This window comes from Tupaia chinensis, unplaced genomic scaffold (genome assembly GCF_000334495.1).
Source record: "Tupaia chinensis unplaced genomic scaffold, TupChi_1.0 Scaffold000320_1, whole genome shotgun sequence".
NCBI lineage: Eukaryota > Metazoa > Chordata > Mammalia > Scandentia > Tupaiidae > Tupaia > Tupaia belangeri.
Genome location: NW_006159813.1, coordinates 5468526 through 5491775, shown reverse-complemented (window position 1 = coordinate 5491775; position 23250 = coordinate 5468526). Strand labels below are relative to the sequence as shown.

Sequence of the window (23250 nt, the reverse complement as noted above, 5' to 3'; positions counted from 1 at the left end):
GCAGTTATTTAGTTTTCAAGCAATTAACATAATTACCATTATGCTAAAAAGTAATTTTGGAAAGTTCTGCCCTGAGCTCTTATGACTCCACCGGGACAGTTTTAGTTGGGACTTATCTTTTTGATGGAAGCCTAATTGCAATTTTGGCTTTGTGCACACAAACAGAAGCAGCTAATTGTTTAGGCAAATAGCAGATTAATTTAAATATGCATCCCTAATAAAACAAAAATGGTATCCATTATGGTCCTTGTTCCCATGACGAGGAATATAAATATTCTGTGCAAGTACCATTAGATGGAGGTCTTAAGGATCGTCGACATTATTTCACAGTGGTAGCACTTTCCAGATAGCGAGTAATCTTGACAAACGCCAGCATAAATCAGTTGCAACTCATTTAGATCCCATCTCCACTATGTGCAGTTTCATTATCACACTCTGGCCTCCTCCGGGAGGTGGGAGGGGCAAGTTGCAAACTGGCATGGGTGCCCGTCCACAGCTGCTGAGCAGGCTTTATGTCTCCTCAAACGACTGGCCGTCGTTACTCATGTCATCGTTGATGACTGCTCCTGGCCTAGGCTGAACTCGGGGTTCCTGCAGCCCAGCCCGGCTGCCGCTTGTCAAGGTGGAGGGTCCTGAGCCCAGGGAGCAGGTGGGGACTGCCAGGCTGAGACCTGTTTACACGTGTGGGCTGAGGGCCCTCGCTCATTCTCTTCTGTTTCTTTTTGAGAAACTCGGTTTCTTCTTTTGCCTGCATCCTTCTTGTATTTCTCATCTAGCAGACAGTACAGTCTTCCGTCATGGCTTCGGCATCAGTGTGTTGGGAGGTTTTGTCAGAGAGGAAGAAGGGCACCTGCTTTAGCTCATTTTCTCCGGGGGTGTGGCAGAATGGGGGTTGTAAGCTTGGGCTCTCAGGGCTTCTGTGTGGGGGATTGCGCCTGGTTCAGAGAATGGTGCCACAGACCTGCTGCTTAAGTTACTCCTGGGCAACTGCATAGAACCTCTCTCTGCGTTTGCTCAGAAATGTTCTTGTTTTACCTCGGCCTAATACGCAGGGTAAATGCTGTAGACACTGCCTAGGCTGTCTCCTTGCTCCAAGGTCCTTCCCCAGCCTCTAGAAGTGGGAGCACTTGAAATACCCCAGCTAGTCTTTTGGCCTCACATGATTAGACAAGGGATGGGGACCCAGTCCTGGGGTAGCTGATTGATGGGCCGTGATGAGCCAGTTGTGGCTCAGACTGTTGCCCGCTTGAACTAGAAGAGTGGAGTGGGGACAGCTGTGTGTCTTCATGTCCCGGGATGAGAGAAGGCTTGTCTGGAGAGGGAGAAATAGGCAAGATCGGGGTGCACCCAGGAGACAGTCGCTGCCTTGGGTCTAATCTCTGGTGATCCCTGGTGGGACTTCCTGCCCCCGGGGCTCCATGCAGTTGCCCTGCCCCTTTTCAGCCAGCTCCATCTGCTCTCAGGCCTGTGTCCGTGGGTGTGTACAACCAGACGCTCCCTGACTAGAAAAGGAGCGCAATGCTCTCACCTTTCCTGCTCTCCAGCCATGTCAGTGCTCTGAGTTTTCTACCAAAGGGAATGTGGAAGGAAGGGACACACTCGTGCCTCTTGTGTCTCCACACGGTGCCAGGGGCCCAATCCATTCAAGGACAAACTTGACCTTTCGAGTGAATGTATGTAAGAATTTTTAAAAAATCTTTGCCAGAGGGTGCGTGCACTCAGAGAGAGAGGGAGAGAGAGAGAGAAAAGGTGAGAAAACAGCTTCCACAGGGCACACACACTCCTGGTGTGTTTTCCAAGCAACCAGAACTGGGACGCAAACCGCGGTTGTCATGTGGGATTCAGCTGCCTTAACCACCATGCTGCTGGCTGACTGAAACCAGCTTGATTTTTAGAATCAAACCTATTTTTTCTCTTCTATTTTTAAAAAGAATTACTTATTTAATTTTATTTATTCATTCATTTATTTTAATTTGATGAGAGAGAGAAAGTGAGAAAGCAAGCCACTAGGTCCGAGACTCAAACCATGTTCTGCCATGTGGGAGTGTCCAGCACCTTAACCACCACGCCACCTGCCGGTCCGCAAGAATTAAACCTATTTGAGAAGGGAACTTCTGTGGCCCTGACAGTCGGTGACTGCCTCTTTCTTAAAAGTTGTGCATTGCAGGTAGGCCCAGTTCAACCTGAGACATCTAGGGAAGTTAGTGCCCCTCCTTTGCAAACCTGCACTATAGCATCAGCATGCAGAGTTCATCTTAGCCATTGTCCCAGTGTGTTCTATTAATCTCTGTTGTGTTTTATTTTTTATTTATTTATTTTTTGGAGAGTTTTTTTTCGCTGTAGGGCGCGTGTGCTCCCCAGAAAGCGAGAAATCACCCCCCAGGGGGGATGGCCACGCCGCAATCCCTTCTCCTCCATTCTCCTCTCGGGATCTTGGGCATGCACGTACACGCGCCCAGCATGAGTTTTAAGCCACTGGGTCTGGGACACGAACCGCAGTCGACTACATGGGAGTCCAGCGACATAGCCATTACGCTAACTGCTGGCCCCCAGCGGTCCTATCTTTCTGGTCCTTATATGCTCCCAAGTGAGATGCTTGGTAGATGCTTCATGGGGTGTCAGCTCTATGCTCTCATGGAGTTTTTTGGTTTTGTTTTTCCATTTGCTATGATATTGCTAGTCCCTAGAGTAGTGCTTTGGTACAAAGCAGGAGCTCCATAAATATTTGTCGAATGTCTTACTGCACTGATCCTTTCTGGCTAGATAATTAGGATGGTGGTTAGGAACAGTGTTCCAGAACTTTCTTATGTAATTCAAGTGTTCACCGTTCAGGTCTCTGCAATTTTGAGGTTGTAAATATAACCACAATGTAACTATATTAACGAGTCAATGGACCACTTATGAACTAGTTTTCAAACAGCCCTCCCTGTGAGCTGCTGCGCTGGTCCCTTCCTACCCTGCCCGTGTGCTTTTGGGTCAGATATTCCACAGTACGGTTCAAAGTGAAATCGCCAACTTCAGAAGCTCCAGGATGTTTCAGTGTCGTTAAAGTGGTTCTGGAAGAACGCTGGGAGTGATAATTACATGGGTTACTAGAATGGCTTTTTTATCTTCTTTAAATCTCTCTAAAAGAGAATTGCCTGCTTATGCAAAAATAACAATGTATGTAAGATTCATAACATATAAAGAAATAAGTATGACAACAGCAGCGAGGGCTGGGCGAAAGGAAGCGGACACGTGCTGCTGTCTCGCTCTTACACGGAAGTGGGGCCGGCAGTCACGGGGCTGGCAGGTTAGACAGTGATGTTAGAACCCTGGAGCAGCCACTGAAACGGCATAGCAAGGAGTTTGGATTAATAAGGTAAGAAAGGAATTAAAATGGAATAAACACATATTCACTTAACCCAGATCCTCATTTCTCCCCATTCCCCCCCCAAAAAAGGGCAGTAAAGGGGAAAAGGGAGCAAAGAACAGATGGGACAAATAGAAACAAGCAGCAAAATAGTAAAGTAATTCTAAGCCGTATCAATAATCACATTAAATGTAAATAGCGTAAGTACCTCGGTTAAAAGCAAGACCTACTGTGCACTGTCTACAAGAAACCCACCTTAAATATCATAGAAGGAAAAAGCGAAAGGCTGGGAAAAAATAGACACACTCCCACTAATCAAAAGAAAGCTGAAATGCCGTGTCATTATCAGACAAGTGGATTTCAGAGCAGAGGTTATAACCAGGGATACGGAGGGATTTGCGGAAGATAAAGGGGCAATTCATCGGGCTGGCCCCACAGCCTGGTGGTTAAGGGAGGCAGATCTCACATGGCCGACTAAGTGCTTTGAATCCTGGCCCTGCTGTCTTGAGGAACACCCTGGGCGTATGTGCCTGCGTGCTGAGAATCCTGACAGGATGGAGAAATGGAGGAGAAAGCCTTGCAGCATGACTACACCCCACTGGGGAGGGCATGCTTGGGCTGCTCGCTCGCCTCTTTTTTGAGTGCACACACCCTTTGGCAGATTCAGACAGGAAAACAAAGTCAATCCATCAAGAGGACACAGCAGTCCTAAGTGTTCGTGCATCTAGATGTGTGGTTCAAGGCCCCTGCAAATGATACCAGCGTCACTGACGAGGGAGGACCCGACCGAGTTGCACACGTGACGACTGATGTGGAACTGAGAAAGTTGATGGCACAAGGGCCATTCAGAACAGAAGAATTCAACCATGAAACTGATAGAACCCTAGAATATTTTTTTTCCCTCAAAAAGACTCTTTTTTTTGGATAGCTCTACGAAATTCAGCCTTGTGGTGAAGGGTGTTTTTTTGCATACAGTTCTGCTGGTAAAATGATGCCAACAAAACCAATACTTGATTAATAATGAAAAATGTGTTTATAGATAAACTCCATGTGTGCTTAGAGTGAGCCGTGGCTAAATAGCTTCCACGCTTGGCAGAACACAGGGTGAGTTTGATGGCGTACATCAGTTCCTCATCGAGCTCATGGTTATTTTTTGCACGTCTAAATGCAGCCACTCATCCTGCACTCTAGTAGCTAAATTGCAGCTCAACCTCATCCTGTACCAAGTGGCTTTGGACCAGTTGTTTAACCACTCTGAGCTTCTGTTGTTTTTTCTTCTGCGAGATGAACGTAACGATGCTCCTCCCAGGGTGGAAGTGCGTGCTCAACAAGAGTAGACGAGTCTAAGTGTGTGAAAACTTAAAAATGCCGTGCAAATAGCAATTTTTATTTCTCTTTACTGTTTCTTGTGATGCCTCAAAACAAACGCAAACAAGTGCAGCACAGAGAATTTGGAAGAGGCACATGTTAAGATGAGACATCTTGGAATGGAAGATCCTGTCTCTTATTTAATGTGTGCAGCCACTGGCATTCTCTCGAGATTTTTTTTTTTTTCCCTCTGAGTCAGAATGAAAAGATTTTGCCAAAATATTTGCCAGGGGTATGCTTGGTGGAGCCTTTTGTGATCCGCTTCTCCCCCAAGTTTATGATAGTTCTTCAAAGAGTACGTGGTGTTTATTTCTGAAGAAAGACATCGCATTTAGCTTGAAGAAGGCTCTGCTTGTGTTCGTAGTCACCTATTTAAGCCTACCAACAGGAAGTCTTGCAGAAGAAATGTATTATTTTCCCCTAACTCCCTGGATGTATGTCGTGTTGAATGATACTTTATTGTAAGGTCTCAAAATCAAACCATTTAGAGTTTGAAGACAAGGAAAAAGAAAGATAGATGGATTGAAAGACAAGAGTGAAATATTTTATCTGCTTTGGGTACTAGGAGGTAGGATTGGATTTATGGACGAGCAGTAGAGGGAAAGTGAGTGTTATTGATAGATGAACTATGCTTTATAACCCGGCAGGCACGATTAAAAGCATAAAAATAAAAGGAATGACCTGTTGTCAGCACATGCAGTCCTTTATCCACCCGACAGTCCCCTGCAGTAGGCGATGTTATCTTCTGTTTCACAGATGAGGAAGTGGGCTCGCTGCTGGTAAGAAACTAACCCCTCGGAGTCCTTTAGTCATTAACAAAGCGAAGGAGCTAGGTTAGAGCTCAGCTGGCCACACTGCGACCTCTCCGTAGTTATTTCTCAGTGCAGTTTGAACAATGTGACCAGTTACAGGGCATCATCCAGCCTAATGCAGAAAGTTGTTTCCTTGGGTAAACTTTTCAAGGGAAAAAAGTAACTTAGTGGATAAGAATGATATCTTTAGAAGAATTTTTCCGTGCATAAAGAAGACCAGTGGCATTCCAGATACAGGAAAGTATATACTTCTGGTAAAGAAATGTAGGTTCCTGTAGCCCACTGGCTCTCGAACTTGAGTGTTTGGACACATTTCTGGTGCCTAAGTATTTGCCTGCCTGCCTGCCTACCTTCCTTCCTTCCTTCCTTTCAGAGTTTTTTTTGGTGTAGAGTGTATGAGCTTTCTGGAGCGCTAGAGAGACAGAAAGCAAAAAATCACCCCTAGTGGGGAGGATGGTCACATTGCAGTCCCTTCTCCTCCATTCTTTTTGCAGGATTTTGGGCCTGCACGCACTTGTGCCTGATGTGAGTTTTAAGCTGCTGGGTCTGGGACTCGAACCACTGTTGACTGTGTGGGAGTCTAGTGATGTAACCATTACACCATCTCTTGGTCCTGAGAATGTGCATTCCTTTTTTTTTTTTTTTCTTCTTTTTTTGGAGAAGTTTTTGCTATAGAGTATGTGCGCTTGCCAGAAAGACAGAGAAAGACAGAAAGTGAGAAATCACCCGTCGGGGGATGGCCACACTGCAATCCCTTCTCCTCCATTCTCCTCTGGGGATCTTGGGCACATACACGCACGCGCCTGGCGTGAGTTTAAGCCACCAGGTCTGGGACTCGAACCGTGGTCGACTACATGGGAGTCCAGCGACCTAGTCATTACGGCAACTGCTGGTCCCGAGAATGTACATTTCTAACAAGTCATCAGGTGCTGCTGATGCTGTGGGGCTGGGAACCACCTTGGAGATCACCATCGTGAATGATTCCAGATGGTGGTGACACGGTCAGTGTGTGTAAGAGGAAATGGTCTAGCATTATTCAGAGTTTGGGAAGAAGGGCGTAGAGTAAAATCAACATTTTTAACCAGTGTGAGATAGCCAAGCTTGTGTTGTAGAGATGTGCAAAAATAAAATACCACTGCTAACAGTGTCTAGAAGGGGGTGGTGGTGAGGGAGGGCATACAATACTTGTAAGAACTTTTAGAATGTTTTAGGAGAGGTTAATGGCCATTGGGGGGGGTACTTCTAACCTCTAGAATAGTGCCTGGCATGTAACAAGTGCTCAGTAATTGTTTCTTGAACGAATAGCTGGATAAATAGCAGCATGAATTGAGAACTCCGTATGTTGGGCCAGCCCAGTAGCACAGCCATGAAGTACTGTACGAGGAGCTGGTCCCCACCTGGCCAGCTGCGGTTTGAATCCTGGCCCCAGGGGTTTGAAAAACATGCAGGGCATGTGTGTGCCCAGGATCCTGAGGGAAAGAAGAAATGGAAGGTAACAGAGCTGTAGCATGACCAGGCCTTGGGGGTGCACATGTGCGCACTCCTGCCTTTCTCCTCCTTGTCCCCTCCCTCCCTGGTCTGTACACATGCCCTCTGGCAAAACAGAAGTCCATGTGTTAAAACTACTTGGTGGGCCAGCTCATTGCCTGGTGGTTAATGCAGCTGAATCCTTTATGAATCCCATGACTTCACAGGAGTCCCAGACCCGGTAGCTTGGGAGAAACACTGGGTATATGAGTGCCCAAACTCCTGAAAGGAGGGAAGATGGAGAAGTGACCATGGCATGACCGTCCCCCAGGGGAGCTATTCCTCATTTTCTCTTTTTCTCTCTCCCTCTCCAGTGAGCACATGTGCCCTCTGGCAAGTTAAACAAATACTTAGCAATTAATATCTGTGCTCCCATTTTTATTAAGTCTCTCTTATAAAAAGATTTTTTAATTGATTTTTTGGTACAGATCATTTTGGAGACACATTTGAGAGTGTACAAAGAGACATGCAGCAAATGTCCTTTCTGTTCTTGTCCCTTTCCCCTGTTTTCTTTGCTTAGTCTAGTCATTGTGTATTTGGTTTCTTGTGTATTCTGGTTTTTATTTTTATTTTATTTTATTTTTTTTTTTTTTGAGAGGTTTTCGTTATAGGGCGTGTGCACTCACCAGAGAGAGAGAGACATAGAGACAGAAAGCGAGAAATCACCCCCCAGGGGGGATGGTCACGCCGCAATCCCTTCTCCTCCATTCTCCTCTCAGGATCTTGGGCACGCACGCACACGCGCCCGGCATGAGTTTTAAGCCACTGGGTCTGGGACGCGAACCGCGGTCGACTACGTGGGAGTCCAGCGACATAGCCATTATGCTAACTGCTGGTTCCCCTGTTTTTTATTTTAAAGAATTATTTTATTTAACTTTATTTATTTATTTATTTTAAATTTTGACCAGAGAGAGACTGAGTGAGTGTGAAAGAGAAGGGAAGTGAGAAAGCAAGCTACTAGGTCTAGGCCTTGAACCATGGTCAGCCATGTGGGAGTCCAGCCCCCTTAGTTACCACGCCACCTGCCAGCCCTGGTTTCTTGTGTATTCTTTTATGGTATTGTATATGGGTATTGTGTACGTGTAATTTTTTTAAGAGACTTTTGCTATTGGGTGTGTACATGCACTGGAGAGAGGGAGAAGGGCAGGAGAGGGAGAGTAAAAAAGCATGCCCTAGGGGGGTGACCATGCCACAGTCCTCTCTCCTCCATTTTCGTCTTGGGATTTTGGGCAAGTACACACACATACACTTGGTGTGTTTTTTGAACCACACAGTCTGCCACATGGGATCCAGCCACCTTAACCACCACGTCCCCTGGCTGACCCCAGTGCCTATTGTTGACTGACAGTCTTACTGATAACATAGTTGATTAACACATATTTTATATATATATTTTTACCATGTACTCTTAGGATGAAGCAAGCTAGAGAAAAGTTAAGAAAACTATAAAAATACATTTACAGTATTGAAAAAAAATCTGTATAATTGGACATGCATGTCAGAGGTCCTAAGTCACAGTTCAACTGTGCTGTTCAGGGGTCAACTGTATATGGTTTGCATTCTGATAAATATTATCAAGTTGCCTGAAAAGTGGTTGAATTAGTGATAATTTACCTTCTCACCAGCAATTTAAGAGAGAGCCTGTTTCTTCATATCCTCAACAACAAAATGTTTCACAAAATTCTTAATTTTTGTCATTCGGTTAATGAAAAATGGTGTCACAGTGTGGTTTTTATTTTTTCCTACTTACGAGTTAATTTTTTTCATTTTGTCTTATGTTTAAATGTTACATTGTGTTTTTTCTCCCTATGACTGGCATCCTTATATCCTTTGCTCTCTTTTCCACTGTTTGTTGTTTTTATTTTTCTTATTGAATATTAGATGTTCTTTATGTATCAAGGAAGTTGGACTATTGATGTAGATTTTTTTAAATAAATTTGTGTATTTAAAACGTTATGTTATTTTGTAATTGTATTTACTAAGTGAGTTTAAATTTGTTGTGTGCATTGTTTCCTTCTACATAGGATTTCTTAATATCTGGGATCTAAGGACTGGAAGGTACCCTATTCATCGTTTTGAGCACGATGCAAGAATCCAGGCACTAGCGCTTAGCCGGGAAGATGCAACCGTCGCCACAGCCTCGGCGTTCGATGTCGTAATGTTGTACCCCAATGAGGAGGGATTCGGGCAAGTAGCTGCAGAATTCGAAGTTCAGAAACTGGTGAGCTTTAAGTCTCGTCATTTTGTTTTCTACTGGTAGAGTCTCTGGGTCTAATATGAACAAGAATTAGGGGGATGCTGGCTGCTTCCATTCACTCAGCGCTTCCTGTGGGCCTTACATCTTTAATGTCATTACAGGCATGTGAAGTAGAAGGTGGTATTTCGCCCGTTGGCTAAGAAGCCAGTAGAGGCTTAAAGCAGTGCACTGACTTGCCCCGGGTCTCAGAGCTAAGGAGTTGTGGTGCAAACCTCAGGGCTGACTTCAGGGCCAGAATTCTCATCACTGGGGTCTCTGGCCTCCTTGGCCTCCTTAGACTAACATAGTGGACTTCCCTCTCTGGAGGTCTGAGATCATCTGTGGCCTAAAACATGAGTGGAAGTGGGTACAGGGGTGTCATCCCAGCACACATGGAAAGGAACATTCCATCGTATGCCTTCTTCATCCCAAGATTATCTCACATGGCATTAAGGGTAACTCTTAAGTAAGAGTCAGTTAAGTCGGCGTTAATCGGGTAGCTGTGTTCCAGGGTATGTGTAAAGTCGAGCCAGCCTTGAGAATTCTTTACATGGAGTTTGTCTCAGAGTTTGGTTGTGTGTGCACCTTTGTATTTGTATGGTAGGAGATGGTTGGGGGAAGGAGGACGCCCTCAGATCTGTCTGTGCTGAATTTAGTTTTATTTTAAACAAACTTGATTTTGGCATTGGTAGGAGTGAATAGAAGAGTGAATATTGAATAATGGATTGATAACCTACCCTGGAACCAATCCTTATTCCTCTCCCTCTTCTTCCTGGTGGAGATCTTATTAAGACTTGAACAACTTCAGAGGTTGTGGCCCCAGCCCTTCACCTCCATAAGCTTTTTGTCACTTTAAGGACCAGATCTCTACAGTCATGCAGAGGTGGCTGTCATGTTCCCTGAAAGTACCTGATGCTGTTACCTCGCCTTGGGGTTTTATTAGAAAAATGTGTGAGTATGATAGTGGTTGTGCTCAGACTGCCGTAGCGATTGTTACCTGTCTCTGGTTAAAGAGCACTGTAATCCAGGAGCAATCCTAGGAACTGAGACAGGCCACGAGTCCCACTGCGAAGGGTAAACCCTGCTTCGGCCATCAGGTGGCACGCTGGCTCAGACTGGGAGCTTTCCGATGAAGTTTATAGCTTCTGGCAAATGTCTCAACCACTGTCCTCTGTGCCCGCTCGGTCTTTCAAAAACCCAGCAGTACGTTGGAGTCAATGACTAGACTGAGGATGTCAGTTTTAGGAGAGAGGGGAAGCAGGCAGCCAGTGCTGGAGGCATGCTTTACAACACTTTATGTCTGAGTTCTCTCTCCGGGAGAGCAGTTGTCACAGAATACGCCACATACCCCTGGAAAAGGCAGCCCTGGGTCCACAGAGCAGGGCCATTTTTGTCCTCTCCAGGTACGCTGCCGGAGCGACAGTGGCAGTGTCCGTGTCCTGGGACTGCACTGCCAGTCTAGAGCCTCTGCCCTTTGTGGCAGACCCGGAGCTTGGGACGTTGGGCACCACTCATGCGTGTGGGCCCAGGGATTAGCAGAAGCCCCCGGATGTTTACTCTCTCTCAGGCTCCTCTGGACAGTCTTCAGGACTCGGGCTTTTGAACTCACTGGGCGTCTTGTCAGGGCAGCGTTGTCCTTTTTGCGGGGGGTTTTCATAATTACACCGCAGCTCACCTTCAGCCTTAATACTCTCATAACTGACGCTGGAGGTGAGACCCACTGGAACTGCAGGGATCCAGGTGCTGCTCGCAGAGAGAGGCGAGTGAGCTGTCGAGGGTGCGTTGCCGGCCCTGTGAATTAGAGTGCTAGCAGCAGCACTGCACAGCCCGGACTGCTGTGCTGGGACAGAAACGCGTGTCTGCAGTGCTCCCGTGGACGGCCAGGTGGATCCCCTGGGTCGCTGCATGGCAGTGAAACCATGAGACAGTGCATCTCAGACAGTTTCAACTTTCGGCAGTTTATTTTTCATATCTGTACAAATGTTAAAATACGGTTTTTCCTTATGTAGAACTGAGTTAAAATAAAAAAAACCTGAGTTTTATTTATTCAGTTTCTGGTAAAAAAATAAAATTAATAAAATCTTTTATTCCCCCCTCCCCATTTTTATGGAGAGTTTTTTGCTATAGGGAGCATGCGTTTGCCAGAAAGATAGAGAGACAGAAAGCGAGAAATCACCCCCCCAGGGGGGGATGGCCATGCCGCAATCCCTTCTCCTCGATTCTCCTCTCAGGATCTTGGGCACGCACACACACGCACCCAGTGTGAGTTTAAGCCACCGGGTCTGGGACTCAAACTGTAATTGACTACATGGGAGTCCAATGACACAGCCATTACACTAACTGCTGGTCCCAAATCTTTCATTTTTTTCAGATAGCTATTATCACACCTTCATGGTTCAGAATTTAAAAGGTTGTCAGTGGGAAATCTCTTCTTTACCCCATCCCATGACCTGGTTCCCTCCTTCAAAGCAGCCGCCATTATTAGGTTTATGCATGTACGAGTCAAGCACATCACATACTTCCTCAGCCTCCTTTCATGCAGCTTCGCATCCTGGGAATCCTGTTACCTTGTATCTCACTTTGCCCCCAATTTTATCTTAAAAGTTACCCCATTTGAATCAGTTTATAAAGAATGTTGTTGTGCTTTATTCTCAGATTGCATGGAATTCCAGTGTATGTTTGGATATACTGCCAGTTATTTAATCAGTCCCGTAGTAATGGTTGTTTATGTGTTTTCAGTTTTGTTTTCTTTTGTTTAGGTTTTTGCCATAGGGTACATGTGCTTGCTGGAGAGAAAGAGGGGGAAAGTGAGAAATCACTTACCCCCGGGGGTGGAGGGAATGACCATGTAACAGTCCCTTCTCCTTCATTCTCCTCTGGGGATTTTGGGCACACACACACATGTGCCTGGTGTGATTTTCAAGCCACCAGATCTGAGACTCAAACCGCTGTGCGCCATGTGGAAGTCCAGGGCCTTAACTACCACGCCACCTGCTGACTTCAGGTGTTTGCAGTTTTTGGCTATGACAAAATAGTACTAGCCTATACACAGTCGTTTTGCTGATGGGCGAGCTTATTTGTAATAAATTCCTAGAAGTAGACTTGCTGGGCTGGAGCATATGTGCATTTGGCATTTTGATAAATGTTGCCAGATTTCCCTTGTTAGAAATTGGACCACACTGGGGCCGGCAGGTGGTGTGGTGGTTAAGGGTGCTGGACTCCCACAAGGCTGACCATGGTTTGAGTCCTGGATCTCGTGACTTGCTTTCTCACTTTCTCTTTCTCCCTCTCCAGTCAAAATCTAACTAACTAACTAACTAACTAACTAACTAAATTTTAAAGATAAAAAATAAATAAAAAATTTAAAAATCAAAAAAAATTTTTTTTTAAAGAAAGAAAAAGAAATTAGACATTACATCCCCACCCACGGCAAGGGGTTCCAAACATTGTCCTCCTTTCACTTCTAGCCCAGTGTGCTATCAGACTTCCTGACTTTTACTGCTATGATAGATGAAGCATACAGCTTACTTAATTTTTACTTTGTATTTCCCTTCTTAGGGGTGTATTTGAGTTTCTCTTAGATTGAGTATCTTCATTTCTGTAAGAGCTACTTTGTTTCATTTCCTGTGAGTGGTCTATTTGCCCACTGTTTGCTATTGGGTTGCTAGTTTTGTCATTGCTGTGTACTAGAAATTATGTGTTTTTGACCAAGTCAAGATGAATTTGTAGAACTAAACAACTCTTACCCTTTAACAGGTGGACTACCTTGAAATAGTTCCAGATACTGGAAGGTACCCTGTGGCAGTGGCTGCTGCCGGAGATCTGGTCTACCTGCTAAAAGCTGAAGACTCTGCCAGAACCCTTCATTATGTCTACGGCCAGCCCGTCACGTGTCTGGATGTTTCAGCCCACCAGGTTGCTTTTGGCGTGAAGAGTCTTGGATGGGTGTACGAAGGAAACAAGGTACTAAGATAGCAAGATGCACAATTAATAAAAGAACAGATTTTACTGTTGAGAAGGCAACTGATCAGCTAAGGCTATCTGATCCTGTTTTCTTTCCAGATGCATTAGTTATTAGCATGATAAAAATGTAAACATGTTAAAAGGCTATAAAATAGTAACTATGTCCTTTCCCCGTCTTTTCTGACTCCACTGCACAGAATAAACTATTAGTAGTTTCTAGGTATCCATCTAGAAAAAAATAACACATATATAGATACGTAGGTGCACCAGAAAGGCATTGTTTTAGGAATGGGATCACGGTGTGCATGCTGTCCTGTTCTCAGCGTTTACTCAGTACGGTGTCTTGGAGAGCGTTTGCCAGTACGTACTGATGCCCTTGCCCTAACGTTCAGCCTACACCTACAGCCCGGAGCCTGGGCAGCCAGTCCCCTCGTGGTGGGCATCTAGGTTGCTTTTGCTGTTCTGGCTAGTACAAGCACTGCTGCACTTGCAGAAGCCCCTGTGGAGTCTGTCTCTGGGATGTGCATTTGAGATGTGGGTGGGCATTGCCAAATTGCCCTCTTAAAAGGTTGCATCAAAATGTACATTCTCACCAGCAGTGCACACAAGTGACTTCTGATACTCTGAGCCAGGAGCACAGAGACCAGTTTTTTTTTTTTTTTTTGGAGAGATTTTTACTGTAGGGCGTGTGCGCTCGCCAGACAGACAGAGAGAGACATAGAGACAGAAAGCGAGAAATCACCCCCCAGGGGGGTTGGTCACGCCGCAATCCCTTCTCCTCCATTCTCCTCTCGGGATCTTGGGCACGCACGCACACGCGCCCGGCGTGAGTTTTAAGCCACTGGGTCCGGGACACGAACCGCGGTCCACTACGTGGGAGTCCAGCGACATAGCCACTACGCTAACTGCTGGTTCCCCAGAGACCAGTTTTTAATTGAAATTCTACAATGACCAAATTTTATCACTCTCTAGCATTTCACTCTTCTGCCAGCCAAGCACTTAGTCTTAAAGATGACTTATAGAACTCTTCCCCTCCCAGTGGGCTTAGGGGAAAGAGGTGAAGGTTTCGTTTCATTTTGTGTTTTTTCCAATCTGCCTGCCCCTGACCCTGCTAGCAGTTGGGTTTCCTGGTAAGGAACGTCTCTGAGCCAGCAGTTCCCCTGAGACATCCTTCTCCTTTTCCACATAGCGGTGTTAGGAGAGGAACCAGGATGCATGCTGGCTGCGGTTGAACACCGGCCCTATTACCTGCCTAACCTGTGTGACCTTAGGCAGGTTACATATCCCTCTGTATGCCTCAGTGTTTTCCTTAGTACGTGGAGTTTGCGATGGTACCTACTTCATGGAGTTGTAGGATTAAATGGAAAGATGTATGTGCAGTGTTAAGCTCGTACCTGATACACGAGAGCTGACTATCACTGTGTGGTCCCTGTCATCCACACTCATAGTGTGGTTCTGGCCAGTGTTGGTGGTGCGCATGTGGGAGATTTGTTACTTTTTAGGTAACGTCTTGCTGTGTTGTAATCCTCCTGTCTCACCCTTCTGAGTAGCTGGGACCGTAGGTGTGTGCCACCGTGCCTGTATTTTTAGGGTGAGCTGGGAATTGAATCTGGGTCTCCCGTGTGGCCTTGTCCTCCTGAGCAGCAGTATCCAGGGTGCACTCTTGCAGCTGGGCCTCTGGTGGTGATCTTTGGTATTTGACCTGTAAGGTCAAGTCTCGTTTATGTTGGTGTCACTGGTTTTGCCACTTTGTAGATGGTCAGGAATTGAAGCATCCTGGATTTCAGTTATACATTATTTTTTACTTTTTATGATAGAAAGTGCATGTGCACCCATGAGCGAGAAAGCGAGAGAGCATGCGTGTATCCCGACCATCTCATCATGCTGTGACCACCCCCTCCCCCAGCCTTCCTGTTTCTCAGATCCTCTGGGTGCCCACATGCACACCCGGCATGTTTTCAGGAGGACCCAGGACCTGAACCAGGGTCACTGTGTGGCATCCAGCCCTGTTGGACCCTGGCAGTTCAGCCATCTCTCAGTATGGTCCTCATCCAGGGAGGCATACACAGCGGTGAAAACTGCCTTTGGCTTGTTGGACACTCGCCGGGAGAAGGTGCCCCCCTGTGCTGTCACACACAGGGTCGGCCTGCCAGCCCGCTGTGTCAGAGCCTGTCCAGTGAGTCTCAGCTGAGAGTCTGTGATGCGCTAGCTCCTGAGCTCCGTCTCCCCAGGAGGTAGGAGAGCAAGGCAGAGACTGATCTCCTGAGGCACCAAGAAAACTTTCTGGAGCCCCAAGAAAACTTTCTTTTCCAATCCTTGTTGAACTCATTTGTTGAGAGAGAAGAGACTGTCAGCTTTCTAATTTTTCATCTGCCTCGCTTTCAATTTATCAATTTATTTTTAGAGTTCTCAGTATAGTGAGGTTATAGTTATATTTAATACTAGTCTGGTTTAAATGTTTTATATTGGTAATACATTTTTTTACCGAGCAGGTCCTGTTTTCCTCTGACTTACCCTACTGGATTTGTCCCTATTGCGGTACCATCGTAGTAGATACATTTGAGAAACTCGCAAAAGGGGCAGTCCAGCCCAAAATTAGCCTAGGAGGATCTTTCACATGCAGTTTTAAGTAGGCGGTTTTTAAGGATGCCACTCAAAATTTCCAACCCAGTTAAAAGCATTAATTGAGGGACCAGCAGTTAGTGTAATGGCTATGTCACTGGACTCCCATGTAGTCGACTGCGGTTCACGTCCCGGACCCGGTGGATTAAAATTCATGCCAGGCGCATGTGCGTGCATGCCCAAGATCCTGAGAGGAGAATGGAAGAGAAGGGATTGCGGTGTGACCATCCCCCGGGGGGGGGGTGATTTCTCACTTTCTGTCTCTCTGTCTCTCTGTGTCTGGGGAGTGCACGCGCCCTATAGCAAAAACCTCTCCAAAAAAAGAAAAAGCGTTAATTGATAAGAATCAACAGATTGATATGTTAATTTTATGAAAATTAATGTTTAAAAGTGTATAATCCCTCGAATAACTTGGTACCTGGTATTTTTCTTTGGTATTTTAAGGTTAGGAGAGGAAGTAAATTCTCTGTGAGAATGTTTCTAAATAGCTCTTTCAAAGCCAACAGCAGCATTTAGTCATCCAAATATTTTGTGAGTGCGCCACCAAAACTCCAAACACTCGTGTGGGTGAACGGCTGGTTGTAAGTAACTAGTAATAACTTTGTGTCGAGATGTTTCTCCAACAGGAACGCCACCCACTTGAAAGTAAGTCGAATGCCAAGTATCATGTCCCTGTGTAACTTTCTGCGTTTTTTGCCGAGGGAAGACTTTCCATCTGAATGTGTGTAATAGGTTTTCTCCTCCCTCGATCATATTTTTAAAAATCACTTATTTAATTGTATTTATGTAGTTTTAAATTTTGCTGTAGGACACTCACCACAGAGAGAAGGGAAGTAAGCCACCCGGTTTGGGCTTCGAACTGCGGTCAGCCGTGTGGGAATCCAGCACACACCGCTGGCCTCCAGACCTACCTTTTGAAGAAAATTGTCATGTAACATTTCCATGTGAATAGAGCCATGTCGTGGATGGCTCTGTGAGATCTTAGGATCGTCCTGCTATTCCGTGCTGCGATGTCATAATTCCCAAATAGCCTTGTGTGTGAGACTTCGTGTCACTCTGCGTACCAGTACCCTGTTTGGGCCATGTCTGTGCCTCTGCCTGGCAGCGTGCCTCCTAGCACATCTTACTGTGGTGGTAGGAGCCTCCGCAGTGGGGTTTGCCTGGGGCCATGTACTCTCTGGGCTTTCTGTCTGTGCCGCTGGCCTGTGTATCTAGGACTCAGATGAAGGCTTTATGAGAACAGAGAGCTTGGTCTGTCTTTGTACCTGATACAGAACTGAGGTTTAGCTATAGTTCATTATTGATTGTCGGTGATAAAAGCAGACTGAAGTCCAAACGTTGAAATAGAACTTTGGTCAGGAACTTAAGGCTCCCTAACCTGTGGAAGGATTCCAGAGCTGGTATTTTTGCTTAGTGGGGTTTCTGTGTAGTCAGAGAGTATCCTGGCACTCTGTGAGGACCATATTAGCCTTTTACAAGTGCCACAGCTGCCCGAGCACGAGTAGAATGGTTGAGATTCACCCAGTGATCTCTAGCCAGCCAGCCCTTGCGGATTCGTCCCTGGTCATTACGGAGTACCCAGTTGTGTTCCTGGCACTTGAGTGTGAAAGCAGCCTCATACACAGATTTCACCCAACTGGTACTTGTCAAGTAAACTCGCTGTGTTCATAAACATGGTTTCCAAGTAACTTAGCAAATGCCTATCTATTAATCGATGAAAAAAAAAAAAAACAACTTGTGAGTATAGCTGGCTGATCAGTCATCTCCAGCCCAGGTAGGAACAGCTCAGAGGGCTAGGCTTCTGGAACATCTTGCTTTGCCCATGCAGCAGGGGTTCCTAAACAAGGATTTCAGAGGTCAGAATTAGGAGCCAGCAAGTTTATGGCTATATAGGATTGTAGGAAAAAATGCTATTATCTATTTCACCTTTTTTTTTTTTGTAGGGGTCTTTGTTTGCCTTAGAGTGTGTATGCTTGCTGGAGAGAGAGACAGAGACAGTGAGAGGAAAAGTGAGAAATTACCCCCTAGGGATAATAGCCATGTTGTAATCCCTTCTCCTCCATTCCCCTCCTGGGATCTTGGACATGCATGCACACACTCCCAGCATGAGTTTTAAGCCACAGGGTCCTGGCTTCAAATCGTGGTCGACCATGTGAGAGTCCAGTGATGCAACTGCTATGCCATGTGCTGGCTCCTATTTTCACTTTTTTAAAAATCAGTGTTTTTTTTTTGTTGTTGTTTGTTTGTTTTTAGGTTTTGCCATAGGGCATGTGAACGTGCTGGACAGAGACAGTGAGAGGGAAAGTGAGAAATCACCCCTCAGGCCATGCCACAATCCCTTCTGCTCCATTCTCCTCCTAGGATTTTGGATACACGTGCACACATGCCTGGTGTGATTTTCACGCTGCCAGGTCCGGTACTTGAACTGCAGCTGGCCACACAGGAATCCAGTGCCTTAACCACTATACCATCTGCTGGCCCCAGGAGATCAGTTTTAAACATGAATTTTTTTTTTTTGAGAGATTTTCACTGTAGGGCGCGTGCGCTCGCCAGACAGACAGAGAGAGACATAGAGACAGAAAGCGAGAAATCACCCCCCAGGGGGGATGGTCACGCCGCAATCCCTTCTCCTCCATTCTCCTCTCGGGATCTTGGGCACGCACGCACACACGCCTGGCGTGAGTTTTAAGCCACCGGGTCCGGGACACGAACCGCGGTCAACTACGTGGGAGTCCAGCGACATAGCCATTACGCTAACTGCTGGTTCCCTAAACATGAATTTTTAAAAAGCGTGTTTGGCAACCAGCAGTTGGTGTAATGGCTACATCGCTGGACTCCTATGTAGTCGACCACAGTTCAAGTCCCAGACCTGATGGCTTAAACTCATACTAGGCACGTGTGCGTGCGTGCCCAAGATCCCGAGAAGAGAATGGAGGAGACGGGATTGCGGCGTGGGTTTCTCACTTTCTGTCTCTCTGTCTCTCTCTATCTTTCTGGTGAGCGCATGCGCCCTATAGCAAAAACTTCTCAAGAAAAATAAAGAAAAGGTGTGTTTGGATTAGGTAATGTTTAGAAATCAGAGGACGGGGAGGAAGGGTGTACGATGGGCAGACCCTTTCTTCCTCCTGTTGACTTGCCACCCAGTTTCTCTTCCTGCAGTCAAAGTAGTGCTCCAGGCCTGCGTGCATCCTTCCAGAGAGCGCTTATGTGTGAATAAGCACATTACCAGTGCACTCTCAAGTCCTCTTTTTAAAATGCAAATGATAAAATACTATGGGTCTTTGGAAAAGTCATGATGCATTTTTGCATAGAAAAAAACGCCATGACTTTTCCAACAACCCAGTATATTACTGGGACAAGCGGATGACATAGTGGTTATGGCGCTGAACTCCCACAGGGCTGACCCCTGGTCATGTTCTGGACTGAAAATCATGGCGGGTGGGTGTGCATACATGCCGAGAATCTCAGGAGGAAAATGGAGGAAAAGGGATTTGGGTGTGGCCATTCCCCCCCACGGGATGATTTCTTACTTTCCCTCTCACTCTCTTTTTCTCTCTGGCAAATGCACGTGGCCTATGGCAAAAACCTTTATAATAAACAAAACTGTATTACTGTCTTGCACCTTGCTATATTCTGCAACAAAATCTCTTAGAGATAATTTCTTATGACATAATAAAGCTCTTCCTGGCTTTTTTTTTTTTTTTTTCTGAAACTTAATAATATGCCATCTTGGGACCAGAAGATGGCATAATGGTTACATCCGTGGACTCCCACATACTTGACTGCAATTCCAGTCCCGGACCTGGTGGCTTAAAAGTGAAGCTGTGTGTGTGTGTGTGTGTGTGTGTGTGTGTGTGTGTGTGCCCAAAATCCCAAGAGGAGAATGGAGGAGAAGGGATTGCAGCGTGACCATCCCCCTGGATGGGGGAGGGTGGTGGTGATTTCTTGCTTTCTGTCTGTCTCTCCAGCAAGCGTATGTGCCCTATAGCAAAAGTTTCCATTAAAAATAATAATATGACATCTTGTGGACATGCCTTAATTAATTCAGCTAGTTCCTTACTGATGGAATCCAGATTACTTCCCGTCTTTTGATATTGCAAAGAACACAAGGCCCACATGCTCATAGATGTAGGATTATTCCTCAGAGTAGGTCTGGTGGGTCCAAGGGATGTGCACCATCATAACTTTGGTGGATCCCATGCCAAGGGCACCCTGGGCAGCCGTGGGTGGCGATGTATCCCTCCCCTAGTGTCCGTCAATGCCTTTCCTCTCATAGGCTTTACAGAAAGCTCCCTGCAGAGTGAGGCCAGGAAGATCTACAGAGACCACGTGGCGTCACCTGGCATAATCACCAGGACTGACAGCCTGTCAGGCCAGTGCGACGGTGGGAAGGGCTGTGCCATACGTTGATCGTGGGCCCTTCTGGCTTATCTGGTACCCACAGCAGGGAGAGTCCCGGGTTCTCTGAAACGTGACCTGCCTCTTTCTCTTCAGCAACATGAGGGGGACTGGACACCGGACCTGTGGGCTCCTGTCCAGCACCCACACTTCTGGATTCTTTGCCTAAGGAATGTTTTCTATTTGCCACTGAGTTGTACAGAGCTCACCTGGAGGAGGCTGGGTAGCTGAGGGTTTCTGAAGGGAGTCAAAGAATCCCTTGCTCTGTCCTTTCTCTTCCAACAAGGTCTCTCAAGGGCCTTGCTTACTGCTGGCAAAAAGGATTGGGCAGGCAGTTATTTCTTCGTGAATTCCCGTGTCTTGCTGAGTAGGTAGTATGTGCTCTGCAGGGCTACACAAAGGTCTTTGCTTTTAGAGGAAAATAGGTTTGCAAGTTCTAATGTCACATTGTTGGCCTGTCAGTCGTCGCTGGCATAAATGACCCTAAAGGTGGCGGTTGCTCAGTGGCATCGCTTGTAAGAGGAAACAGATGTGAAAGTAACGACCCTGGCCGCCTCTCTTCACCATGCCACAGTGCGACCTGCAGTGCGAACTCGCTTAATGCCGTCCCGTGCACCCAGATGGCCCTTTAACATTTGTTTTCCTGTCTTACGGTCCCTGAGCCTGTCAGAAATCTTTTAATCTAAGAAAACATATTTATGGTAACCTGTCATCTCTATTCATTCTTCGGTTACCTGAATCAAGGCGGAGGAGTGGGTGCTCGAATTGCCTCATTTGAGAGCAGTATGGTGACGGAAGAGTGCGCCCCACTTAGGGCCTTAGCCCCATCCCACGTGTTTGGACCCGTTTCCTAATTGAGTCCTGGAGTACTTGGCATTTGGCGGCAGATCGGATTGAGCGGCACACGGCACGCATCCTAATCAGGGCCCCAGTGAAGTAATCCAGGAGGCCCGAGCGCTCGACAAGGACGCTGGCTCGGCGCTGCCGCCTCAGCTTACGTCACGCTGGACAGTAATTGCTAACGTCTCTTATGGTAATCACTCCCCGCGATCGGATATGGAGAGACTCCGGGGTGCTCGCTCTCGGCACAGGCGGACGTGTCTGGGAGCGCCGGGGAGTCAGAAATGCCACGCTGGCAGGGCGTGGCCACCTTCTCCCATACCTGCTCCGGGGTGGGGAAGCCGACTTGCCTTTCGTTCAAGGCTTATCCCAGAGAGCGGAAACTTGGTGCTCTACAAGCAGGTGGAATGATTTAAAACCGAAAGCCGGCAAAGTGAATGTTTGATTTCATTTTCATTTTTGACCTTTTATCTTTAACATGTTTTATATCCATTGTTTTCTTTGAAAATGTCAGAAAAATAGTTGTTGGAGACCATTTTTCTGGGTTGTAGAGGACAGTGACTACCAAGAGCATGCACTGGTGGTTCAGGTGGCCGTTGTGGTCACTCCCTCTGAGTGTCACTTGTTGAACACGCACCATATCTGACTGGCCCTGATAGGTGAGACCTGACATCTGCCTCGGGGACAACCCACGTCCTTGGCGGCGGCTCTGTCCGTGAGAGGTGGGCGGACCTTCCCAGGGAGCTGGGTGAATTCCAGAGTGCAGAACACGCTGCGGATAAGTAGGGGAGGAGTGAACGTGCAGATATGCTGTTTTACGCGTGTTTTAGAGCTAAATGGCATCAGTAATGTGTGTGAGTGTTATTGTATTAATAAATAATCCCACTAAATGAACTTCACCTCAACTGCAAAAACTTTGGAGCACCTTCATAGAGCCCTGGGGTTCCACCCTTGCTGTTCACAAATCTGCCTGCTCGTTCCTGTTCCACGACCTAATCCATGGCTGGGTTTGTATTGCTCTAGCTCTTGGCACCCAAACTTTTTAGGACAAACTCCAGATTCTTTAAGTTTGGACTTCAGATTCATACAAATGCGGGGCGGGGGGTGGGCGGACCTTCCCAGGGAGCTGGGTGAATTCCAGAGTGCAGAACACGCTGCGGATAAGTAGGGGAGGAGTGAACGTGCAGATATGCTGTTTTACGCGTGTTTTAGAGCTAAATGGCATCAGTAATGTGTGTGAGTGTTATTGTATTAATAAATAATCCCACTAAATGAACTTCACCTCAACTGCAAAAACTTTGGAGCACCTTCATAGAGCCCTGGGGCTCCTTGAGACGGTGCAGCCCCCCTGACTCAGAGGCCTCTGGGGGCTGGGCCATCCCTGGTGTTGTACGTGATCGTGAAGGGTTATGCGGTCGAACGCATCCTGGGGCGTGACCTCTCACAGACGCCGAGTGGTTTAGGATGTCCCGCAAGCCTGAGAGGGAGTAAGAATAGGGAAAAGTTACTTTCAGCTACAGTTAGGTGGTAGTTGCTGCTACACTGGGGATGGAGCAAGGGTTCGGGGCTCAGCTAGACCTCAGGCAAGTTAGTCGCGCAGTTTCCCCGGGAAACGGCACAGTACCCGGGTAGGTGGGTGATATGTTTTGCAGGAGGCTGTGCTCATAGCCTCAGTACTCAAGGTCCTTCACCCCCCACTACCACCAGCTGGGGTCCAGGTCAGGTTTATCTATCAAAGCCTGGGGAAGGGCAGTCCGGGCAGAGGCAGCCAGCCTGCAGGAGGACCCAGGCCAGAGAACCACCGGCCCCTGGGCTGATGCCGGAGCTGCGCAGGCTGTGAGTGCGGGAGCTCTGCTTCATGGGCTGTTTTCCTGAGAGCTGCTCTGAAAGAATGTGTTTAGAACAGGGACGGTCCATTTAGCTTCCCCGCAGAGCTAACCTGTGAGTTAATGTGAGTGCTGAGTCACTTCTGTGGGAGCCTCTGAGGCGGGCTGGCACCAGGGCTTAAGTGTCCTTTGTCTTCACTTGTATTTGCATAGCTGCTGTATGCCAGTGACGTTGCTGTCATTTTCTTTTCTTTTTTTTTTTTTTTTTTTTGGGGGTTTTTTTTTTAGGGGGGGGGGGGCTCCCCA

General features: G+C 46.8%; 1 protein-coding gene and 1 long non-coding RNA gene across 3 annotated transcripts in view; one reads left to right on the top strand and one right to left on the bottom strand.

The window, feature by feature from the left end:
- The window catches only part of FBXW8 (F-box and WD repeat domain containing 8), a 136955-nt gene that overhangs the window by 78790 nt on the left and 34915 nt on the right, over nucleotides 1-23250 (top strand). Inside the window, exons 6-7 of the mRNA XM_006151574.3 lie at nucleotides 9084-9280; nucleotides 13052-13258. Coding sequence (XP_006151636.1) covers nucleotides 9084-9280; nucleotides 13052-13258 — 404 coding nt within the window. The remainder of the gene's footprint in view (nucleotides 1-9083; nucleotides 9281-13051; nucleotides 13259-23250) is intronic.
- Nucleotides 21689-23250, bottom strand: part of LOC102482095 (uncharacterized) — a 6461-nt gene continuing 4899 nt past the window's right edge. For both annotated transcript variants that reach the window (XR_335028.2, XR_335029.2), the window contains 2 exons: nucleotides 22233-22595; nucleotides 21689-21850 (listed from right to left, as the gene is read on the bottom strand). This is a non-coding gene — a long non-coding RNA (uncharacterized LOC102482095). The remainder of the gene's footprint in view (nucleotides 21851-22232; nucleotides 22596-23250) is intronic.